The sequence below is a fragment of the Squalius cephalus genome (assembly GCF_949319135.1).
Source record: "Squalius cephalus genome assembly, chromosome: 4".
NCBI classification, from domain to species: Eukaryota; Metazoa; Chordata; class Actinopteri; order Cypriniformes; family Leuciscidae; genus Squalius; species Squalius cephalus.
Window position 1 is genome coordinate 9168729 of NC_137125.1, and position 23822 is coordinate 9192550.

The following is a 23822-nucleotide window of genomic DNA, read 5'->3' on the forward strand; positions in this document are numbered from 1 at the left end:
TAGCCTAGTATTGACATAATATCTCGTTATTTCGACAAAATAGGGGACATTCTAATCTGCATTAAGCCACATTAAGCGTTCTTATAATGGTTTTCTATGGGAGGAAAATGCCTAACGTGTAATTGCGTTCATATTCTGGGCTCATCTGATTTTTTGTACATAGCATTATGATTTTAGTATCATAATAATGATAATTAAATATATTTTAGTTAAATATATGTATAGCCTAAATGCACGCACAATTATCCGTGAACTTGATGATTTTGAACAAATGCCTTTCAACTTGTGTGTGCAAAATTCAGAATTAAATGAATGTGCAGCAATTTGTACAAAGAGAGAGTATGTAGGCCTACTATACTGTTGTAGCCATTAAAAAAAGTGCATTTAGTTTCATATTTGTTAAAATATTATAGTGTTATTTTTATTTTCCATTTATGTTGATTATGAAAAGTGAACAGCACGACCGAGTAAGATAGGATGCGCAATATGAAACATGCAGGTCAGACATGATTTTGACCACTTCATCAAGTTTTGTTTTGTAGAAAACCTTTCTTTAAAGTGAATTTCGTTTTGTATAAATTGTATCTTAATTTTAATCAATTTTTCATCAACCATGCCTGGATTTAATTAATAAGAAGCAAATATAACAGACAAGCATGGAGGCGCCCGTGCGGTCACTTGCATTACACGTGAACTGGAGCGCATCTCATCCTAACTTAACGAAACTCAGTGTATGCCTCACACAGACATGAAAAATACATCAAATACACAAAGCTTGAAATGTCTTTAAACGAAATAATTCAAAACGAAAAAAGAAAAAGGCTACTCTATGATTATGTAATCCATTAGGCCTATTTATGTGCATTTCTCTCTATAGGCGCGTTCACACGGAGATGGCGATCGTCAACTTCATCTTTGCAGCCGAGTCGACACTATCAGAGAAAACACTTGTTTATTAATAAAAATCAATACACGCGTCACCGGATTTACAAATGCACATCTTTGTTGCACGCACACATATTATGTCGAAATAATGAGATATTGTGTTAAAATAACAGTATTGTTAATAATAGCCTTTAGAATATTTGATTGAATGCTGAATGTTGCGCTTGTTCAATTTAATGAAATTAAAACTTTAATTGTGATTAATAACATAACTGAATATTAAATATTTAGTGGCCAAGTTTTGCGCAGCTCCCCCCCGTCAATGATCTAGCACTCCCTCAGCACATGTTAAAAATTATCTGGCACTGTAAACTAGGCAGTGTAAGGGGAGGATCCTCCCTTTACAAATGAAGCACTGCGTAGACCCCGATAAACAACAGCACTAATAATATATTCACATATATGTGAAGCACTGTTAAATATATTGAAATACATTTTGTATATTTGAAATACATTTAAAAATACTTAAGCTGTTCCTCGTGTTACATCTGTAAATTTGTGTAGCCTATGAGAAAATATGTTCATAATTATATCATGTAGTTTTTGCTATTTTATTTCTACACCACGTTTACCATTTCTAAAGGTAGACCTATATATTATATTATAATGTAGCCTATTATATATATAAATGACTTCAAACATGTTTTACATTTTCAATGCTTTCATATTTTCATTCCATTTACAGTTTGCGATGGCCACAGGCCTACTATCCACTTAATAATACATCAGGTTTCAGGATATTTTAGCTGATTATCAAATAATTCACTCCATCAATCTAAATGTATGTAAATGCTGCGTGACTTCTACGTGTTTTAATGGGCGCGCGAGCTGAACATTCAAGCCGCATTTGAACTGGAGCGGAGGGCGTTACCATGGAAACGAGACTGCAGCTCAACTGACAATCAGCGAAACGTACGTCTCTCACTGTGGTTTTAACTACTTTAAGGTAAGTTCAGTCCATAAAATTACACAAATAGTACATACAAATGTTTCTGAGACTTTCTTTCATGTAAATCACTCGCTTCCGTTGAATATTTATTTTATAGAAATGGTTTAGTGTCTTCGAAAAAGTCCGTTAGCATCTAGCTATCTAACGTTAGAGGTAACGTTAGGTTAACTATAGACTTGAGCTGTAAGTTTGGGCTTGTAATCACATCTTATGTGTAGATGAGATATTTTGATAGTTTTGTAAAGGTTTTGCTGACAATTGGTCACTGGATGAATGGAAATAAGCTAATTTATTTAACCTAAAAGTACGCACTGTATGGTTAATTCATAGTTATCACGTGACGTCACACCATTACGCCCACCAGCCATTTTTATCAGGTTTGTAGTTAGTATTAATGTAGTAAAACAGTGTAATTAAAAGGTCAAATTCAATATATACCGCTTATTCATGATGCATACTTTGTACAGGTAAGCAGATGAACACAGAACAAATTATTTATAACATAATAATATTGTTTGTCTTCTCCCCTTTACAGTTTGTTTAGCTTCACAGAGTTTAGCTCCAAACCCAATTAAGCAGACCTGAGCAGCTGATCCAGGACCACCAGAAACTCTGCAGGACTTTGGTCTGGACACCAGTGTTGTAAGTTCAGAACATATTGCAGGAGATCTCAACATTGTTCTCAAGGTCCACTTACATGCAGAGGTTTACTCCAACCTAGACCAGCACACCTGAACAAGCTAATCAAGGTGCATAACTCTGGGTGCATATCACTCAGGTCTCTAGCTCAGTAGTCAGTGGTTAAAGGCCGTCTTAATCACAAAATTCTTAAAGTGCACTGAAACATTCGCTCCCTAAAAACTCACTATGTTATCGACAGTTCTGAAGCTCAAAACTTTAATCACACAAGACAGTTCGCTACAAAATGACATGTGATAGGGGATTTTAACAAACCAAACCAATTCACAAACCAATATTATATTTCAGCATAAACATACGTCGCTAGACAGGTAATGTCTAATCAAGCAAACATTTACAATTTATCTATGACTGAAATCTTGCACAAATATGTAGAGGGAAACCTCAAGTGTATACTTCACATTTTGGACAACCATTGTTTTTTTACATTTACATTTTGGTTATTGTTTTCTTTCTCACTTTAGATGCTGAAGAAAAAACAGCCAGGCTAAAAGCATTCAAAGTGGAAACTTCTGTCGTGGCTCAATAATCCAGGATTGGGATGGTGGAAGGAAGGAGCAGATCAGAGATCAGGAAGAGATACTCGTGCCCCTGAGGAACTGATTTACCTAATGCGTCAAATTTAACCAAACATTTTCATCACTCACCTTCATGTCGTTGCAAACCTGTAAGACTTTCATTCATCTTTGAAACACAAATGTAGATCTGAGAGCTTTCTGTCCCTCCATTTCACAGTTTATGCCACTACAACTTTCAAGGTAGTAAAGACATTATAACAATAATCAATATGACTCCAGTGGTTTAACCTCAACTTTATGAAGCGAAGTGAATGCTTTGTGTGTGCAAAAAAAAAAACCATGGCATCTTTATTCACAAAATATACGTCTCTGACACGTGTTCATGGAGCACCACGATTCATCAGGGTTGTGTTGGCGAGAGAGCCGACCCTCTTATGCGTCGGAGATACATCATTTGTGAATAAAGATGTAATTGTTTACGCACACAAGGCATCTGTTAAAAATATCTTCATTTGTGCTCTCCACAAAAGTATTATGGGTTTGGAGCGACATGAGGGTAAGTAATTAATGACAGAATTTAAATTTATGTGTGAACTATCCCTTTAATGTTTTCTAATGTGGTTATAATTGGTCATTGTTCTGTTTTATAAATATTTTAAAGATTTATTGTTTTGAAAAAATGTTTATACAGAAAAGTCACAGTAAAAACTTTAAAAATTGTTTAAAAAAATAATGTTTCAAATAAATGTTGCTCTTTTGAAAGTTCTATTCAAAGAATACTGAAAACTGTATCATAGTTTCCACAAAAATATGAAGCTGTATAACTTATAATAATCATAAATGTTTCTTGAGAATCAAATAATCATATTATAATGAATTCTGAAGGATCGTGTGACACTGAAGACTGAAGTAATGATGCTGAAAATTCAGCTTTGATCACAGGAATAAATTACACACTTTATACTGTATATTTACATGTATATTTAAGAAAAGTTATTTTTATTGTAGTAATATTTCACAATATAACTTTTTTAGGGTATGCTTGATAAAATGCAGGCTTAAGATGTGATCAGGAAAGTGTTTTTTTATGTGAAAGATGTATTTGATGTGTCAATAAATGGTTTTATAAACTCTTTTGTGAATTTTCGTATTATGAATATTAAATATAATCATGAATTCACGGTTGAAATTAGGCCTGAAAAAGACGTCTTTTCAACTCACTTTACAACCTAATTTAGACGCGATTGGGACGTCATTTTATTGTCGTCTTTTCAACGACCTGAAAAAGACGTCTTTTCACCTTTCACTTTTCAACCAAATTTTAACGTTGTTTAGACGACTGGCAATGTCGTCTTTTCGACGTCTTTTCAACGAGTTTTTGCTGGGTGGGAATTAATTACACAAAAATACAGCAAGGTTCTTAAACTCTATTTCTAGTTTTTTTATGTTTTTAATTATAATTTATGAAGCCACTGCAAACTGTATCGTTACATATTAAATTGTTATAATATAATGCCATCATTTTCTTTGCTGGCAATTAGCTAGAAAAGCCTGATAATATCAATGCTGAATACCTTTAATTATTGTGGTATTCCGCCATGTTTCTCACTGACACGACCACAACTTGTAATTTACGATATTGTGGTGGTGTTCATGTGTGTTCAACTGTGACAGTGTATCATTCTATCATCCAAAAGAAAATAAATCAATTCTGTCTCTGTGTGTTTTGTAGTGTGGATCATGGAGGAAAGATCAGGATTACAGCAGGACCACGAAAATGTATGTCCACACACACACACACACACACACACACACACACACACACACACACACACATTCTCTCTATATACAAACAGTGAACAGGATTACTGTGTGATTGTGTGTTGAACACATGCTCTCTCTCTCTCTCACACACACACAAACACTCTCTATATATAAACAGTGAACAGGATTACTGTGATTGTGTGTGTTGAACACATGCTCTCTCTCTCTCTCTCTCTCTCTCTCTCACACACACACACACACACTATATATATATAAACAGTGAACAGGATTACTGTGATTGTGTGTGTTGAACACATGCTCTCTCTCTCTCTCTCTCACACACACACACACACGCACGCACGCACACACACACACACACACACACACACACACACACACACACACACACACAATTCAATTCAAATGAGCTTTATTGGCATGACTGTGCACAATAGCACAATATTGCCAAAGCAATAGACATATACAAACATATACGTACAGGTAGATAAAAGTGAACAATAAAAAAATTATAAAAATAACATTTCAATATTATGCATAAATATATCACAATAGAAAAAGAAAAAGAAAAAAGATATATAAATATATATATATATATATATATATATATATATATATATATATTAGGGGTGTAACGGTTCACAAAATTCACGGTACGGTTCGGTACGTTTTTGATACAGCAAAAAGAAAGAAATGCCAGAGAAATTTTCTTTATTTCTTTTTTTTTTTTTTTTATTAAAACTAACATCATAAAGTATGTTTTTTTTTATTATTATTACTTTGAGCAATTCTGGAGCTATGATTGACTAGGACCATATAAAACAAACAGCTCCTTGGAAAAAATGAAATGTAATATTGTAGTAGGCTAGTTATAAACAGGTTTATTTTAGTTCAGATATCCATAGTGAATGTTGCTGATCTGTGGACAAGTTCATTCAAGGCACAATGTTTCTTCCTGGTTTCCATGTCAGCGCTGTTTGATCCGTTAATAACGGAGAAATGTAAACGTTTATTCTGTGGAGAATTCAAATGCTTTCTTTACCGCAGGGGTCACCAAACTAAGGCCTGCGGGCCGACTCAGGCCCGCCACCCCCCTTTGACTGGCCCCCCAGCCCCTCTGCCCCCCACTACTTGAACCGGCCCTATGAGGCAATCCCCAAAAGTTGTCATGGACGGTACGTCATGGTATGGGCGTCACAGTTTGGTGCATACATTTACACGGAGAATACACGGTATAAAAATAAATAAAACTTGCGTGCAATTTAATTAATGTAATGCGGAACTACTGTTAGATACGCGGATTCTTAGGGACACCTAATCTGTAGCTCCGCCTTAGCTCTGAAGCTCTGAAGCAGGCTGCGGTGTAAAGATTGCAATGCTATGTTGAGAGAGAGGTGTGGGCGCGATCGAAAAGTCGTAAAGTGTTTACTTTGTGTGTGTGTACGTGTGTGTGTGTGTGTGTGTGTGTGTGTGCGTGTGTGTTTGACGCGGCCACGATCGAACAGTGGAAACATAAAAACATACTCCGTCATTTAGTTTATGCAGGACATCTTTCAAACTGCAAAGTGTTTAAGTTACTGTTAATTACATTTTTAAGGAAAACAAATATATTAATCTGAAATGTAGCAGATTAATTTTCAATTAATTCAGGTACAATTACCTAACATATCAAGGTATTTTTTTTAATTGAATTAATTAACTAATTATATAAAACTATTGTCAGTGCACTACAAATAAACTGGTACTATGCCTTTACTTTATTAATAAAACTTATTTAAAAAAAAATAAATACAAGGCTTAAGACATTTATTTTTCTTTTGGTGGTCCAGCCTGAGACATGCACAAGCCTTCTGCATTTTTGCTTTGCTTGTACCCAACCGTGATGTCTGAACCGAGGTATGAACCGAACCGTGACTTCTGTGTACAGTTCCACCCCTAAAAGAGAGTGCAGAGTTTTCAAAGAACAGTGGACCAACGATTATTTGTGAAGAATAACTTAAAATAAAAAAAAGTGTGAAGACTCGATTACAACTTTTGCAAACCACTAGTAAAGATAAACAAATATGTGCCAGGAATCAAGTGTTGATATAGTAGTGTGGATATAGTAGTGGGGATGGCTGTGCCAGGCTATAATCTCTACTACACAATGAGGCCTGCTGGTGGTCATTTTGGTCTGGGTCATACGATTCTATGTTATATAGCTGACCCGGCCCCGGCCCCCCATCACAGTCAGGAACGATAATGTGGCCCCCAGAGAAAAAAGTTTGGTGACCCCTGCTTTACCGGATCTCTTATTAGCGCTGTGTAAAGGCCATTGCACACTGAGTCCGAAATTCGCATCCGAAATTTTCGCACGTTGTCAATCACGCTTGCACACTGTCTACGAAACTTTAGTCCGTAATAAAAAAATTCGGATTGGGTTCGATTTTCTGCGTTTTTCACATCCACAGCCAGTATTATGAGAGGTTTTTTGACAATTCAGAGCCGTGTACAAGCCAACGACAAAATCCAGAACGGCGTCTGACAAGTTGATACACTTCGTCTCGCAGCACAAAGTACTGTATGAAAAACAAAATGTGGATTACAAAGACACTGAATAAAATATAACCTGATACAGCTGTTCTGTCTGCCCAGCGCTTCCGCCGGCCGTGTGTGTGTGTGTGTCTGAACAGTCTCTGTTCAGGATCGATTGGTTCACGGAAATTGGTGGTCTTCTTTTTAATATGTGGCTCCAGTATCGCTAGCAAAGCATCAAACTGTTCCACAGACATTCTGAGGTAAATTTTGAATCACTCGGGATAATTTCGCAACTCCTTGATAAGGAGGTGAAACTCTCCTTCCTCTCGGCGCAAAATCATCCTCACTGCTTGACGAATCCATTTAGTATTTTTTGCGTTTTTTTCCGCAAAGGTTTAATAAGTACGCATCGGACTCAGTGTGCAAGGTTTCCTGTGCGTGACGAATTTTAAGGCTGACGAACACGAAAAAACGCATACGAAAATTTCGGACTCAGTGTGCAATGGCCTTAAGTAACAGTGTCGCTTGATCATGATCGGCTCACGCTCACAGACAATATGCTCGCGCTGCACTGGTCCAAACTGATAAACGGTCCTTCAACCACGCAATAATGAGCAGTTTTGTTCCGTTTGCATTACGTTTGCCATTTGATGTTGGACAATGTTGTGGTCGCGCCGGCGTCTCTTACATTATGAGCGCGCTTGCCATGCGCCTACATTTGAAATAAGCAAATTTTGGTCGGCAGGAAAAATGGTACAACGAACCGTTCGGTTTGAAAATGCATACCGAAAACCAAACCGAAAGCCAAAATGCGTCCCGAAAACCAAACTGAAAGCCAAAATGCGTACCGAAAACCGAACCGAAAGCCTCGTACCGAACGGTTCGATACGAATGCGCGTATCGTTACACCCCTAATATATATATATATATATATATATATATATATATATATATATATATATATATATATATGAAGAGTTCAGATGCAAAAACCTCTAAATGCCATCTGAAATTTCCTCCTAAAATGATCATTTTTATGAAGCTCGTATATTTAAGTTCAGTAATTTCACTTAAATGGCAATGAAAATAACTTATTAATTGCCATTTAAGTGAAATTATTGAACTTAAATATACGAGCTTGATCAAAATGATCATTCTAGAAGAAAATTTCAGATGGCATTTAGAGGTTTTTGCATCTGAACTCTTCATATATATATATATATGGTAACAAAAAAATAAGTCAGCCCTTGAGGGTTCAGCCCTTGTCCCTTGTATGATGGCAGGAAGACACGTACTGCGCTGCCAGGAGAACACACTCTTCTTTCTCTCCCAGAATATAAGACAGTTTGTCTATGTGGCTCGCTTGTTGGAATTGGGGTAAAATCTGTGCTATTAGTGTGAAATAAGAGTCTCTGATGTGTTTGTACTTGCTGCACTGGGTGAGGAAGTGCAGCTCGTCCTCTACGACTCCATCAGTGCAGTGTGAACACAGTCTGAGCTCTCTGGCTCTCCAGCTCAGCTTGTGCCGGCCCGTCTCCACACACAGACCGTGGGCACTGATGCGATACCTCGTCAGGAGCTTTCTCTGACCATAATTACTGATATCGCTCAGGTATGGGGCCAATTTGTAATCAGACTTTATTTTGTGGAAGTATTTTAATTTATTTACTTGTGTGACCTTTATCTGCCAGTCTTGTATGTATTCTTCTTTGGTCATGTTCCCTATTTCTTTTACTTTTGCGTGTCTGAACTGAATTGTTGGATTAAGTTGGTGTTTTTCCACTAAATGTGTCATGGGGTCGCTCTCGGGGTGTCCTGCCCTGTGTCTGAGAGCGCAGTGATGGTAACTCTCTGTCGGCGCGTCTGATAGATGGAACCAGAACTTTTACGGCTCTCTTCTGGATCTCAGATAGGAGAGGGAATCTGCCCAATTCTGCCCGCCAACCCAGACTTGGAGCGTTTCTGTGAGTTCCCAGGATGTTCTTGCAGAACTCGAAATGGAAGGTTTCCACAGGGGTTTTGTCCCAGGAATCGTCATTTAGTTTAAATTTGGGGCCCCAGATTTCACACACACTCTATGTGAACAGGATTACTGTACTTGCTGACAAAATCGATTTTGAGGAGGAGAGCATCTGAGTATCTATATTTCTATCGGCTGAGATTCTAACAAGAACGTTCAAAGTTGTCAATGAGATTCTTTTTTTTTTAATGAAATGAAATGAAATGAATGAAAGTAAAACTTGCTTGTGAAAATTGTGGCAAAGCAATTAAAAAAACTGTAAAAGATCAGACAGTTCCATAATTCATGATTACAGAAATATCTGAACTAGGGCTGTGACATTAACGCGTTAATTTCGATTAATTAATCTGAGAAAAAATAACGCGTTAAAAAAAATAGCGCAGATTAATCCATTCCATATTGACCTTTGAACCTGGAGCCGTTCTAGCCACCATTCGACTGTAAAATGAAGGAGGGAGATGAGAACGCGCTGGCGCTGCCTGGATCATTGATTGGAACATTTACGTATAAAAAAACAGCCGGCATTTCAACATTGATTCACCGGTGAACGTAAGGGACCAAGGTCGAATCAATGTTGGATTATGTTTCGATTGTGCAAAACGAATCAACGTTGAAATCGTGACGTTGTTTCATTGTTGATTTCGTGACGTTGTTTCACCGTCTCTTCTTTCAATATGGGTGAATAAAGATTGTATGTCGACGTTGAACCAATGTTGAATTATGCTACGGTTTTGCAAATTGATTGCAATTAAAATGCGATTAATTTCGATAAATTTTTTTAATCGAGTCCCGGTCCTAATCTGAACATAAGAATCCTGTTTTCGGTTTGGTAACCATGGCGATTTCAGTCAGAACCTCATTCAGGACAAAAGCTGTTACAGAATGATATTTCTTTAGTGCTTTATTATCATCGGTTGCTCACAATCCTAAATGAACGAGTCAGACACACACACACACACACACACACACACACACAATCCTAAATGAACGAGTCAGATCTGAAATGAAGACTCAAGATAGAAAGTTTCTGTAATTCACTGATGTGTGTTTTCTCTCCATCAGATTCTCATCAGTTCACTCTGGATCCGAACACAGTGAATGAACACCTCTGTCTGTTTGAGAGGGACAGAGAGATTACTAACACATTCACAGAGCGTCAGCCGTATCCTGATCATCCAGACAGATTTGATGTGTATCCTCAGGTGTTGTGTAGAGAGAGTGTGTGTGGACGCTGCTACTGGGAGATTGAGTGGCGTGGACGTGTGTGTATATCAGTGTCATATAAGAGCATCAGCAGGAAGGGACGGGGTGATGAGTGTCAGTTTGGATATAATGACCAGTCCTGGAGTTTGTACTGCTCTTCCTCCAGATACACATTCAGGCACAATAGCATAGAGACTGAAGTCACTGTAAAGCCCATCAGCAGAGTAGGAGTGTGTGTGGATCACAGTGCAGGAACTCTGTCCTTCTACAGCGTCTCTGACACACTGAGCCTCATACACACAGTCCAGACCACATTCACACACACACTCTATCCTGGGTTTTGGGTTTATAATGGATCAGTGAGACTGTGTTGATGAATGAGAATAGCCTGATGAGAGACTCTACCCATAATGCTTTGAGCTCATGATAAATCAGTGACAGTGAGATGTTCTATCTAGACTAGAGTCTCTTATTGTCTCTTCATTACATTAATAACACAGCTGAACTTCTGTCAGTGAAATGAAGAGAAACACACAATGATACACAGAGAAGAGAGAGGAAATATGAGACACAATGAGACTCACTGAAACATGTCTGGATGATACGAGCAAAACTAGACTTTCAGCTCTAAACTCAGTTTAAGACATTCAGAGATGTTTTATCTCAACTTCTCCATCTGTTCAGAACATGATACACACACACACACACACACACACACACACGGAACATGATTTGGGGCATGATTCCTCTGCTTTGGGTTATGTGTGTATTATTAACCCCCTGAGGTCGGCGGTATCGCTGGCGATACCAGGTCGCTTTTTTTTTATCAGTGTAAAAGAAACTCATAAATACTCTGTTGACTTTGATTTTCCATAGGAGTTTCATACATCAATCGATTCTGTTAAATGTGTATTATTTTTGTGTATACTCACAATAAAAACAAAGTGTTGTGCTTTTTGCCAAATAAAGAAAAATAAACGTGATGCGAGTTCTGCCTTCTCTCTGTCAGTTAAATCCATTCTGAAACGTGTCCGAAAATGAACAATAACTCAGCGAATACTCAGTCAAACAGGCATACAGGCATGAAGCTTGAATTCTCTTCTTTTAAATGAAGTAATTTATATAAAAAACAAATATTCTCATCTTGTGAAATCTGTATTAAAAGAGCGATTCCAGTCGACCTCATTACAACTAATTCAAATGTAATGTGACTCCGCCTACGAAGAGCGCGCGCTATTCAAACGCAAATGAATGAGGCAATCTGCGCAATCCTGTGAACGCCCCCATATCAGCTCGAGAAAACACAAGTTTATTCAGATCATACTTGTTTACACCGTCTCGCAGCGCTGTGAGGAATAACAATAATGAAAAAAGTACCTCAGAAGTGCGGGTATATCGAGGAGCGAGCTGAGGAATACTGTAAGTTTTTTTTTCTTCTCACGTGAATCGGGTTTCTGTTTATGAATGAATGAACGGCAGAGATGCGCGCTGTTTACCACAGCTCGCAAAAAGACAGTTTAAATTTAAATCGCATGTGTGAATGAATGATGATGTTTTAGCAAACTGTATTGCTATACTGAGATGAGTAAAAATCGACTGAAATATGTTGAAATAAAATGTAGGCTATTTGTATAAGCAATACGTATTAAACTGCAAATTAACATTTATATGCCCTAATATTTCATAAAAACAACGTTACAGTCAGGCGAAATATGAAAGACAACATTTTGTTGACTAGATTTGAGTACAGTTTTTACTGTAGAATATACTGCCACGTCAAATAAGCTTTTGTTTAGCAATTTTTATATATATATAAAATACTTTTTTTGTCAAAAATAAAGTCATCAACTAAGATGTTAGCTGTTCCAATTTTGGCTATATTCAAACTAATGAATACATAGATAAAATGTAGGCCTATAATCATCTTTTTTTTACAAAGAAAGAGTACACTTGAAATATTGTTGAAATTTTAATTATTGTTGTAATTGTAACCTTTTTAATAAAATAGCAAAACATATTTACAAGATGTAAGCAAAATCTTAAATGGTCAATATAAGTCTTCTTCTAAATATATCTTTTGTCCTTGCATTGTGGCTCAGTCAGTGTCACACCTGAATGAATGGCTCATTATGCAGAGTCATTATGCAGAGTGGGTGGAACATTGTATTCCAAGGTGTAAACCACTCCTCGTTCACGCCCACTCGCATATTGGCTTTCCAAGCAAAACCTGTTTTACATCAATTTAAATCAATGTATTGTTTTATGTGAACGATAAAGCAAGACTATTTTCACATAATTTTGAAGCCAGAACTCGAAGGAAGAACATCCATTAGTCAAAAGTCTTATTCATGCATATTTATTACGAGTTTTGTGGTCTTATTTCAGCAACTTTCATTTTTATTTTTTTCAATAACCACGCATAAGCATTATTCTCTTAAAAATAAAAATATATACATGCATGTTGATCAGATATTTTGGTAGCCCTGTTTGTGCTATATAGAGTGAATTTACACCTTTGCCATTAACATGTTTATAAATAACTGAAAAAAGCACAAATGTCAGAGCATGTCAGAACACCTCCAGGGCCCAGAAAACACCTCAGACTCCAGAGGGTTAAAGACGCTTCTGCTGTAATATATTGTGTACTGTACTAAACCTGTTAGTGGGGGGTTCTGTTTTGATTAGGGATGGCGAAAACTAAAAATTTTCTTGACCGACCACCGAGCCTCATTAACCGGTTGAAACCGGTTAACCGATTAGTTTAAAATATGCTACTACGCTATTTGAAATAACAGCCATTTCGAGCCGCGCCTGCAATTTCACAAATCTGTCGCATCTCTCTGCCGCTCTGCCTACCGCTCACACAGGCACACTGCCCCGGCACCGCCCTTCAACTCTGACGTAACTTTTTTTTAAATCCCCTACAGCGCGAAACACGAGTCCCGCAAACGCGGTGCCGAGGAGCTTGTATGTAATCGGAGGACAAATGGCTCCTTAGTTTCGAAATGGTTTGGGTACAAGGTGATCGCTTTGAAAATAAAGGCGTTTGTCTAGCGTTAAAGCTCATTTGAAACATTGCCGCGGCTCATTTAATAAAATGACATTACCTCGCTTTAGTTTGAGGTAATGCTAACAACAATAATAAAGAAAGATGATGATAGCACTGTATCACGCAAGTTGCAACTTACATCTTGTCATTCTTTTTGGTGAAATGGTCCCACACACTACCTTTCTTTGCACGCTTCATCCTGTCGTCTGCCCTGGCTCTAACCTCGAGTGATTTAGTCTGTAGACTTTACTTTTCGCAAACCTTGTGAGCGCGCGAACCCAAACGCTGTGACCTCGCGCCAAATGTTTTTATTGGTTGATTAAGTTCAAAAAGGCGAGTTATGAAAAATTGAGTGTGAGGGATTTATTCACTTCACACAAAAAGATATTGGAATGAGATGGCTAACTGTAGTAGCCTTTAGTCCACTGTCTATAATAGCCTAATTTAGAGATCAATTTTCTTTTTTTTTTAACCGACTACCGACAGCTTTGATCGGTTAACGTTGATACGGTCAAACATCGGTCAAACGGTCATCGGTTAAAAAAAAAAGAAAATTGATCTCTAAATTAGGCTCCCCTAGGATTGATCTTTATCTTTTTATTATTATCTTTGTTTTCTCTCTTTTATTTTCTCTCTCTATTGCTGTGAAAATTAAACAGAGACATTTAAAGATGATGTCAGAAGACAAATATGTTAAAGTTAGAAGCAACAATGAAAGAAATACAGGAACAGAAAGTTAAAGTAAAGGGAATTAAGACACATATTCAAGAGAATGAATCAATATCACAGTTTGTTGATCAATGAGTGTGTGAATGAAGGATCTCATGATTCTCTATAGAAACCTGTGTGTGTGTAGTTGTCATTTGATGTACAGCATTTATCATGTTATTATTATAGTTGTTGTCAGGGTTGTGTTTAGTTTTGCTGTTTTTGTTCATATTTGAGTTTCCTCTTGATCTTCATTCCTCTGTTTCTGATTATTGTTCTGTGTATTTATTTACACTCCTGCTTCTGTTCAGTTCTGTTCTCAGTTCAGTTCATCACACACACACACACACACACACACACACACATACACACACACACACACACACACACACACACACACACAAGCACGCACGCACGCACAGACTCAGTCTCCTCTGATAACAGACTCTAGATTGTAATGTGGACTCATGCATTTTCTGTAAAGCTGCTTTGAAATGATGTGTATTTTGTAAAACGCTGTACAAATAAATGTGAATTGAATTAAACAAGTTTTATCTTCTAAATCTGTTACTTCTTCCACACACAGTTTCACACTGTCACACTCTCACACACATGGACTCTTGGGCTGCGTCCCAAACCGCATACTCAATGAGGAGGGACTTTATTTCAATAAGTACTTACTGAACGAGCGCTAAAAGAGTCGGTGCTATATAGCCAGATCTCATTAAGTATGAATGCGATCCGGACATCATGTGACCTATGACGATATCGCCTTCTTCTTCATCTTGGAGGCAGAATTGTTTCAAATATAATTAGTCTCAAATATAATTCACACAAAAACCTGATTCACACATGCATAGACAATTTCACATGCATGAAACCTAATTCACATACACAAAAAGATATACAACTGTGCTCAAAAACTATGAAGGTATTAAAGCGTTACTACGAAAACAGTCAATAACGTTATATACTATTATATACGTTATATCACTATAGTGTCATCAAAATCAGTTCACACATCACTGCTGTCCTGATGGTTATACTACAACACTTATTTTGAATAAATATATGTTTGCATAATTTTTATGATTATTATCTATGAAAAATATTCAATAACTGCACTGTAATTCACTGTATTGTTGCCAAATTCAGTTTACACATCACTGATGCCCTGATCACTACAACACTTATTTTGGGTAAAAATGTATTTTAAATTGTATATACAATTGTAAATTTATATTCTTTATGATTTTTGTGTATGTGAGAGGAAAAGTACATGTATGGTAATTCTGAATAATGTCCCTAGGGGCACCTCATACACATGCGTAGACAATTTCACATGCATGAAACAAAAAATTTTAAAATTCACAAAAAACAATTCACTTGCGCAAAATAAAATAATATATTCGTAAAATACATTTCACAAATGCAAAACACAATTCATAGATATACAACTGTGCTCAAAAACTATGAAGGTATTTTTGGTGCAAATCCACTGAGCGCCTGAGACAGTGAAATCTGTAGTTGTAGAGAATAGCCACACGTGTGTATCAGTGAATCTGAAGTAAAGAGAGAAATGTGAGCGTACGAGTTTCTTAATTTCTTAATCTTGATTTGTAGAATAGGATTTGTGCGCCTGTAATGAGGAATTAGAGAAGGTGTAACTGTTGTGTTGTGTTTGTGGAAGAAGTGGAACAAGTCTACAAATTTGCAACTATTAAAACATTTCTCTCTGTGACTTCACATTCACTGATACACATGTGTGGCTATTCTCTACAACTACAGATGTCACTGTCACAGGCGTTCAGTGGATTTGCACCAAAAAAAAACCTTCATATTGTTCCTCGTTCCTGTGATGCGAACAAAGAGGTTGACGATGAAGAGGTTCCTCCGGTAGTGTGGCCCGGGGCCATATATAATAATAGTATTACACACAAGGTACATCGAAGATATTCAAGATACAAAAGTTGTATCAAATTGTTGCAAAATAATTTACACAAATATCTTCAATGTTTTATAACCCAATCCATACTAATTTTTTACATTAAGAACGTAAATACGGTATTTTAATTTGCCACAATATTTTTAAACTCCGTTAAAATGCACAAAAAAAAAAGTTTCCTTTCATCATTTACAGTGTTGGGGCTAGTTACTCAAAAAAGTAATATATTACATATTACTCTCAAAAATAGTAATGCCTTACTTTACTTTATTACTCCCTGGAGAAAGTAACTAGTTATATTACTAGTTACATTTTTTTCTTAATTACTCTATAATTGCCTGAGATGCATCAGATGGAGGGAGAACATACAAAGGAGGAGTTTTCTTTAGGGTCTTTATTACGCCAACAACAGACCGGCACTGTCTAGCACAAATAACTACAAACAACTGTACTTGTACTTGCCGTTGTTGACTTTGTAAAGCGTTACACCCAATACTGATCATTTATGACATGATGCATAGATTTCATCTGCCCGTTCTGCTCCATAAACAACTTATTTCTGTCGGTGCACCTCTGTTTGTACAGCAGTTCACCATCTACTGACTTTTGTAAATGACCCTCACTGACACTAATGTGACTCGCACTTCACCCCTCACCTACTATCAAATCAATCTGCAATGTCAAATGTGTTTGCTCTTTTTCAGAAAGTGTTTTTTTTTCGTCTTTGTGAGTCCATCAGTGTCACGTTCACCGTCTGTCTTTCCTGCACTACATTCCCCAGGATCCTCTTTGGCGCACCTGCAATTACTCTCCCCTGAGTATAATCACCTGCACCTGTTCACCATCAGCAGCCTCATCAGCAAGCTCTTTAAAATACTCACCACAGCCTCAGTTCAACGTCAAGCCTCCAACAGGAACAGAGCATGATCCGTTGTCTCCTGAACTTCTGATGCGTCCAAGATGTAACGTATACTCACTAGTGATGGCCAGATCGAGGCCTCGTGAAGCAATGAAACAGTTGAACCAAATGTGCCATATTGTTTCGAGGCTTCGAATCAATCCGACACCCGTCTCAACAGTGACACCTAGTGGTCACTTGCAGGTGTTGATCTGAAAAAATGTGTTGTTTTTTTATTATTATAATTTTCTAATATGTGAAGCTTGTAACCTATAGGCTCCTCACTGTGCATAGTGTTATTTTGGTCATGAAAAATGAATATTAATAAAAGAAATCAAGCCACAATGTCTCACTTTTTTAGAGATTTTTATTCAAAAATATTAATTTCTCTGCTGTGGAAGGAAAAAATCCTCTCACAAGGGACACTTGTTGCTGGCATTCAAAGATATTTTTTAGCTAGGACATAGACATGAGGAAAGATTACTGCTATCTCTTTCCAGTTTAATTTAAATTCCAGTTAAATTTAAATGTAGCTAAGCCTAAATAGCCTACAGTATAACCAATCAAATCGCACTATGTCACTATATCACCAAAAATCCGCTATCTCAAAATCAAACTCCTCTCACAAAAACCCACGAGGTCAATATGCGTTGATTTCACTTTTATACAGATGTGCGATTGTGTGGTCTGTTCCCGACCATGTCAATCAAACGCTGATTCGGCGGACCACACCTGATGAAACACTTAGTGAAACACCTCGAGGCTTCGTTTGGCCATAGTCACGTGACATGGGTGTTTTGAATCACGCTTCGGATCAGTGTTTCGAAACATCTGTGCTTACTTGCTGTCTGCCCCGCACCGAGTGATCTTCACTGAATCTGCATTTCAGACGAGACCACTTTGGCAGGTTTACTTGAGTTTATTGAACACAATTTTATCTTTGGCGGTATGGTTCCTTATGGGGGTTCTTGCTCCATAATTAATGACATACGTAGCTATAGCATTAACCCCCCTATGGAACCATCAGCTTGAGCAATACACAGATGATTAAGACAGTTTAGTAATGTCTTTAAGCCGTGGTTAAACATGTAGACGTAGCAGTGAAGTCCGGGACGTCTATGCTGTAGCTTGCTATGAGGAAGGGTGTCTCTCTCACGATGATGTCTGTGGCTCTAGGACTTGGAAGCCTTGATAATCTGAAACAAAGAAGACGACAGCCAAAAGGTGCACAGAAATATGCTTGATACTTATAGTGGTGAGGGTGGGGGGGTTGCGAGTAGTTTAAGCATGTTTCCCAGGCGGAAGTGCCGCGTATATATATCCTTCCGGTCTAATAGGAGAACGGTAGTGGTTGGAGCAATTTGACAGCTGACCGCGTCAGCTGATCGCAGCCTATGCCTACGTGGCCTGTCTGAACTAACGCTGTGCTTGATTTAAACTCACTGAATACTAAGGATGGCTGACGCGAAACAGTCGTTCCGAAGCTTTGCGAGATCCCGAAGCGCAGATGTGTCGAAACACTGATCCGAAGCGTGATTCGAAACACCCATGTCACGTGACTATGACCAAAGTCATTTTAGGCAAGTCGTGCCACTCGGCCGCCATCTTGGCAACGCCTCCGGGCAGCTATTTTGGACTAACAAGACCAGGCTCCTATCTAAATGAATGGGCAGAGCTCAGAGTCAGAACTGCACTTTCACTGGTCACTGGGACATAAAAACTGCATGTATAGAAACAGCAGTAAAATATGATAAAAATCGCTGAAAAAGTTTGATGACTTTGCCCCAAAATAAGGTTTAAAACGCCTTTCCCCCCACAGGTTATACTTTTACTACGCATGCGCAAGGGTTCACGACAACAACTTAATTTACGTCTCTATCCAGAATGCCGGTGTTGTGCATATTCAATGTCAATATTGTTCTCCTTTATTTAAATATAAGCAGGTTTGCACTTTATCAGTAATAACAATGTATTGTATAGATCAGTAGTTTTAACTATTCATTAAAATGAATCGGTTCAAATGAATCATTAGTTCGCGAATTGGATGTGTCATACGGTTGTGTAATTATCCCAGCAGTTAGGACATGGACATCCCACAAGGTTAGTGTCAACACAGAAAACATTACATCACTGGATAGGTTTTTTCGTTTATTTAGAGTAATTTTATGTCAGCTGAATGTGCGGAACGCATTTCAGAGAAGATAAGGCAACGTATTTTAGCACAATTCACACCCAGCGGTAATTCAGGGGAAAACAATCTCCTAATGCTCCAACATCAAACTTTGGTCTTCTGACCTTTTACCATCATGTCGTTTTATTTTGATTAATATGCGTGCGGGAGAGAGAGCAAGACAGACAGCGCTTATTTTGGAGACGGTGAAGTCTTACTTACACTTTCGCCTGGCTTCCGAAAGAGAGAGAGAGAGGGTGCGCGCGCGCGCGACCGGGGCTCTCCCTCTCTGCTTGTCCTTTCCATATGGTTCTTTCAGTTAAAATTTTTACGGGGCATTTTTAACTTAAAAATGCGCCCTGTCACTGCATGATCTTGCTCACACAACAACTCGCTGTCCCCAAATCGTCTCGGCTGTCGCAAAACCTCAACTGTGCGCATGCGTCAGTGGAACCAGACGATAGGTTTAAATGTTTCGCGGCTTGACTTTTAAAAGCAGATGATTGGCTTTCCAGCGGGAAGGGCGGGACATGTTCATACAACAGCCATCTTTGCCGTTACGGGTTTTCCTTATATAGTTCTATTGAGGATTGAGGAAGTGGCATGTCTCTTATATAAATTGTCTCTGCTATGACCAAACGAAGCCTCGAAGTGTTTCACTAAGTGTTTCATTAGGTGTGGTCCGCCGAATCAGCGTTTGATTGACACGGTCGGGAACAGACCACACAATCGCACATCTGTATAAAAGTGAAATAAACGCATTTTGACCTCGTGGGTTTTTGTGAGAGGAGTTTGACTTTGAGATAGCGGATTTTTGGTGATATAGTGACATAGTGCGATTTGATTAGTTATAGGCAATTTAGGCTTACATTTAAATTTACACAACATATTGACTGATAGGCTAGAGACAGACAGAGTATATAGTGACACATTAATAGATACATAGATATAAATATATATAGACAGCTAGATTAATAGATACAGATAGATTACAGATACATATATAAATACATATTACATATATAGATAGATTATAGATATATAAATACATATAGATAGATACATATCTAGATACATAGATTGCATATCTAGATACATAGATTCAGATAGATAGATAGATTTGGATAGATAGATATGGAGGCTCCCCAGAAGAGATGCCGTACATCTGTGGTGTGGGAGCATTTCCATTTAGAAACCCCAAATAAAGTGAGATGTGTGTATTGTGATCGGCAGCTAGCCTACTGCAACAATACATCATCCATGATGCGCCATTTGAGGAGCACTCATCCTGCCATTTTGCAGGGTGCAGAGGATGGCATTCCCCCTGTACCCAGGCCTGCTACTGACACTGTTGGGCCATCTATGCAAGGTATGCATTGTTTGAAATATAATTATAATTTAAATATAATTACAACCTTTTGGTTGGTTTTGTTTACATCAACGATGCGTATTTGCCCAGAACTCATGATCCACTAACTTACTGGAAAGAGAGAGCAGTAATCTTTCCTCATTTGTATGTCCTTGCTAAAAAATATCTTTGTATGCCATCAACCCTTGTATGTCCCTTGTGAGAGAATTTTTTCAAAGGCTGGAGAAATGATCTGTAAAAAAGAAGTAGGCTAAGTCCTTCCACAGCAGAGAAATTAATATTTTTGAATAAAAATCTCTAAAAAAGTGAGACATTGTGGCTTGATTTCTTTTATTAATATTCATTTTTCATGACCAATATAACATTATGCACAATGAGGAGCCTATAGGTTACAAGCTTCACATATTAGAAAATTATAATAATAAAAAAAACAACACATTTCTTTAATGCTCGTCAAGGTTGTTTCAGATCAACACCTGCAAGTGACCACTAGGTGTCACCGTTGAGACGGGTGTCGGATTGATTCGAAGCCTCGAAACAATATGGCACATTTGGTTCAACTGTTTCATTGCTTCACGAGGCCTCGATCTGCCCATCACTATTGAATACTCCCCTTGCTCTATTGTCTATTTGAATAAAGCTGTGTTTGGATTCACTTACCTCTGTCTGTATCTTGACAATCAGGGTATTTTCCAGTGCTCTTGTGACTTTCAATTTGTTTATAAATGAAAGGATCCATGGGTCAATCAATGAACCAAGCAAACAAACACGTTAGCTGTGTCCCAATGTGAAGACTGCATCCTTCGAAGGCTGCGGACTTCAAACGATGCAGCCTATGCGTCCTTCGAACGGCACACCATGTAGCCTTCGTAGGATTTCCTAATTGTGCAGCCAGGTGTTCCCGATTTCGCTCCAGGCGCCAAGCAACGGTGCGAGAGTAGCCTATATGCTGCCATCCTGACAATTCATTTGATATAATTGAGTAAACAGCTATGGAGCCAGAATTTTTATGTTTTATATTTTACTGGAGGACATGGTATTAAGGATGTTTCAGGTCATGTACTTTCGGCTTAGCCGAATATTCAAATGTTCATTTATTTGTAGGCTAGTGTATTATTTTTTATTATGCACATAAATGGACTTTGGTGAATATATTTACACAGGTTTTCAACCCTATTTGAATATAAAACCCAGTTGAATATAAAAAGTCCAGTGCGAATGTTACTCCCGTTCGTCATCGGCAGCTGTCAGTCACTGTTGCTAGGCGACAAGAACAATCGTCTGTAGGCTAGACCGGTCCGAGCGCTTCAGATGCACCCTTTGAAACGGGACGGAGCTGTAGTTAGCAACAATTTGTTAATATTGTGACAATAGGCCTACATTTTGTTACTTTAATTTTCAAAATAACCAGTGGTGGTATGTAAGGAACTACATGCTTCGTTAATACTCAAAGTAATTTTCCCACACAGGACAGCACTACAAAATTATCTTATTTTACAATGATGCATTGTTTTACATTAAACTACACAAAAGTATATAGTTTAAATGTATCAACCTTGAAAATATTCAGAAGTAAAGTGCAACATATGCAGTAATATAAATTGCAAAACGGGGGTAAAAGGGGGGGTATAGACGAATTTGTTTCATGTAGAAATTATGACTGTCATTACAAAAATAAACAATGTCCAGAGCAATGAATTCTCTTTTATTTACACATTTAAAGCTTCAGTAGGTAACTTTTGTAAAAATGTATTTTTTACATATTTATTAAAACTGTCATTATGTCCTGACAGTAGAATATGAGACAGATAATCTGTGAAAAAATCAAGCCCCTCAGGCTCCTCCCAGTGGTCCTATTGCCATTTGCAGAAATACACCGCTCCCGGTAAGAAACAACCAATCAGAGCCAGGAGGAGTGTCTTAGGAGTGTCAATCATGCTCGTGTGAGCGCTGATTACCCCCCTCTCCTGCACAGCGCGTGCGGCCATTCAAAATCAATACTGCCGTTGTGCCGCAGCTGTGTTAATGACGGATAAACAATCCAAACTGCCAATTCCTCGTGTGACACCAGCTCATAAAATAACGGATAAACGGAAAAAGACAGATGAGAGATGAAAAAAAAATCCAAAAAGAAAGAATTTGATAGAGTCCGAAATAAAACGAGGGTCGGAGCGGCTTTTCAGAGGTGGAGGGAGCTACGTGTCCTGAAAGGATTTAAAACCGATGCCGAGTTAGCCACATTTCTGCTTGACAAGTAAGTATCCCTGCTTGATTTGTTTCATTTTTTAAGAACTACACAACTAAGATAATTTCAAAACAGGCCTGACAAATTATGTATGGCATGATTTCTTGTAGATTTCAGGGTTGTGCTTTGCATAAACATCAACACCAACCAAACATCCAAAAATAATGTACTAGCAAACCTTATTTAGCATTACATATCACTAGAATAATTTTCAGGTCAACGTTTTCTAAAAACTCCCTACTGCAGCTTTATAACTAGCTGGTTAGCGAATCAAAAAAAAAAATATTTTTAACTTTACCAATATCGATATGCTAGCTTGATAGTGAGTAGGCTACTAAAATACATCTTATTTGTTTATATTCATAATGATAAAGTTAGATTTTTTTTATTACATGTGATTCTGACATGATGTCACTGCATGCACTGCGCTCTCTGCTCGTCTCAGGTAAATAATACGTCCTCCACCTCAGCGGTCGCGCGTTCATGTGTTTTGGGGGCGTGGCTTTGGAAGGAGCCCAGAAGGGAGAGGGTGGACTGAATGGAAATAATGAGCTCTCTTTAAAACAGTCGTGAGAGGTCTACATACACTCGATTTTTATAATTTCTTTTTCAGAATACTTACATTTAAATTATGTATTGATATATACATAAAGTTTAAACAAATTTGAAAAAGAAGTTTTTTAGACCATTCCTACCTACAGCAGCTTTAAAGTTGCATAAAAATATATAAATGTACAGAATTTTTTTTCCTTTAAAAAAAATATAAGTAAAAAGTTAAAGAATAGATATAATATATATATATTAT

At 37.6% G+C, this 23822-nt stretch overlaps 1 protein-coding gene across 1 annotated transcript in view; it reads left to right on the plus strand.

The window, feature by feature from the left end:
• LOC307157230 (protein NLRC3-like) overlaps positions 1-11594 on the plus strand; it is a 64931-nt gene extending 53337 nt beyond the window's left edge. The window contains exons 8-9 of the mRNA XM_079869076.1: positions 4844-4890; positions 10493-11594. Of these exons, the coding sequence (XP_079725202.1) occupies positions 4844-4890; positions 10493-11007 (562 nt within the window). The 3' untranslated portion in view covers positions 11008-11594. The remainder of the gene's footprint in view (positions 1-4843; positions 4891-10492) is intronic.
• Positions 11595-23822: the final 12228 nt, after the last annotated feature.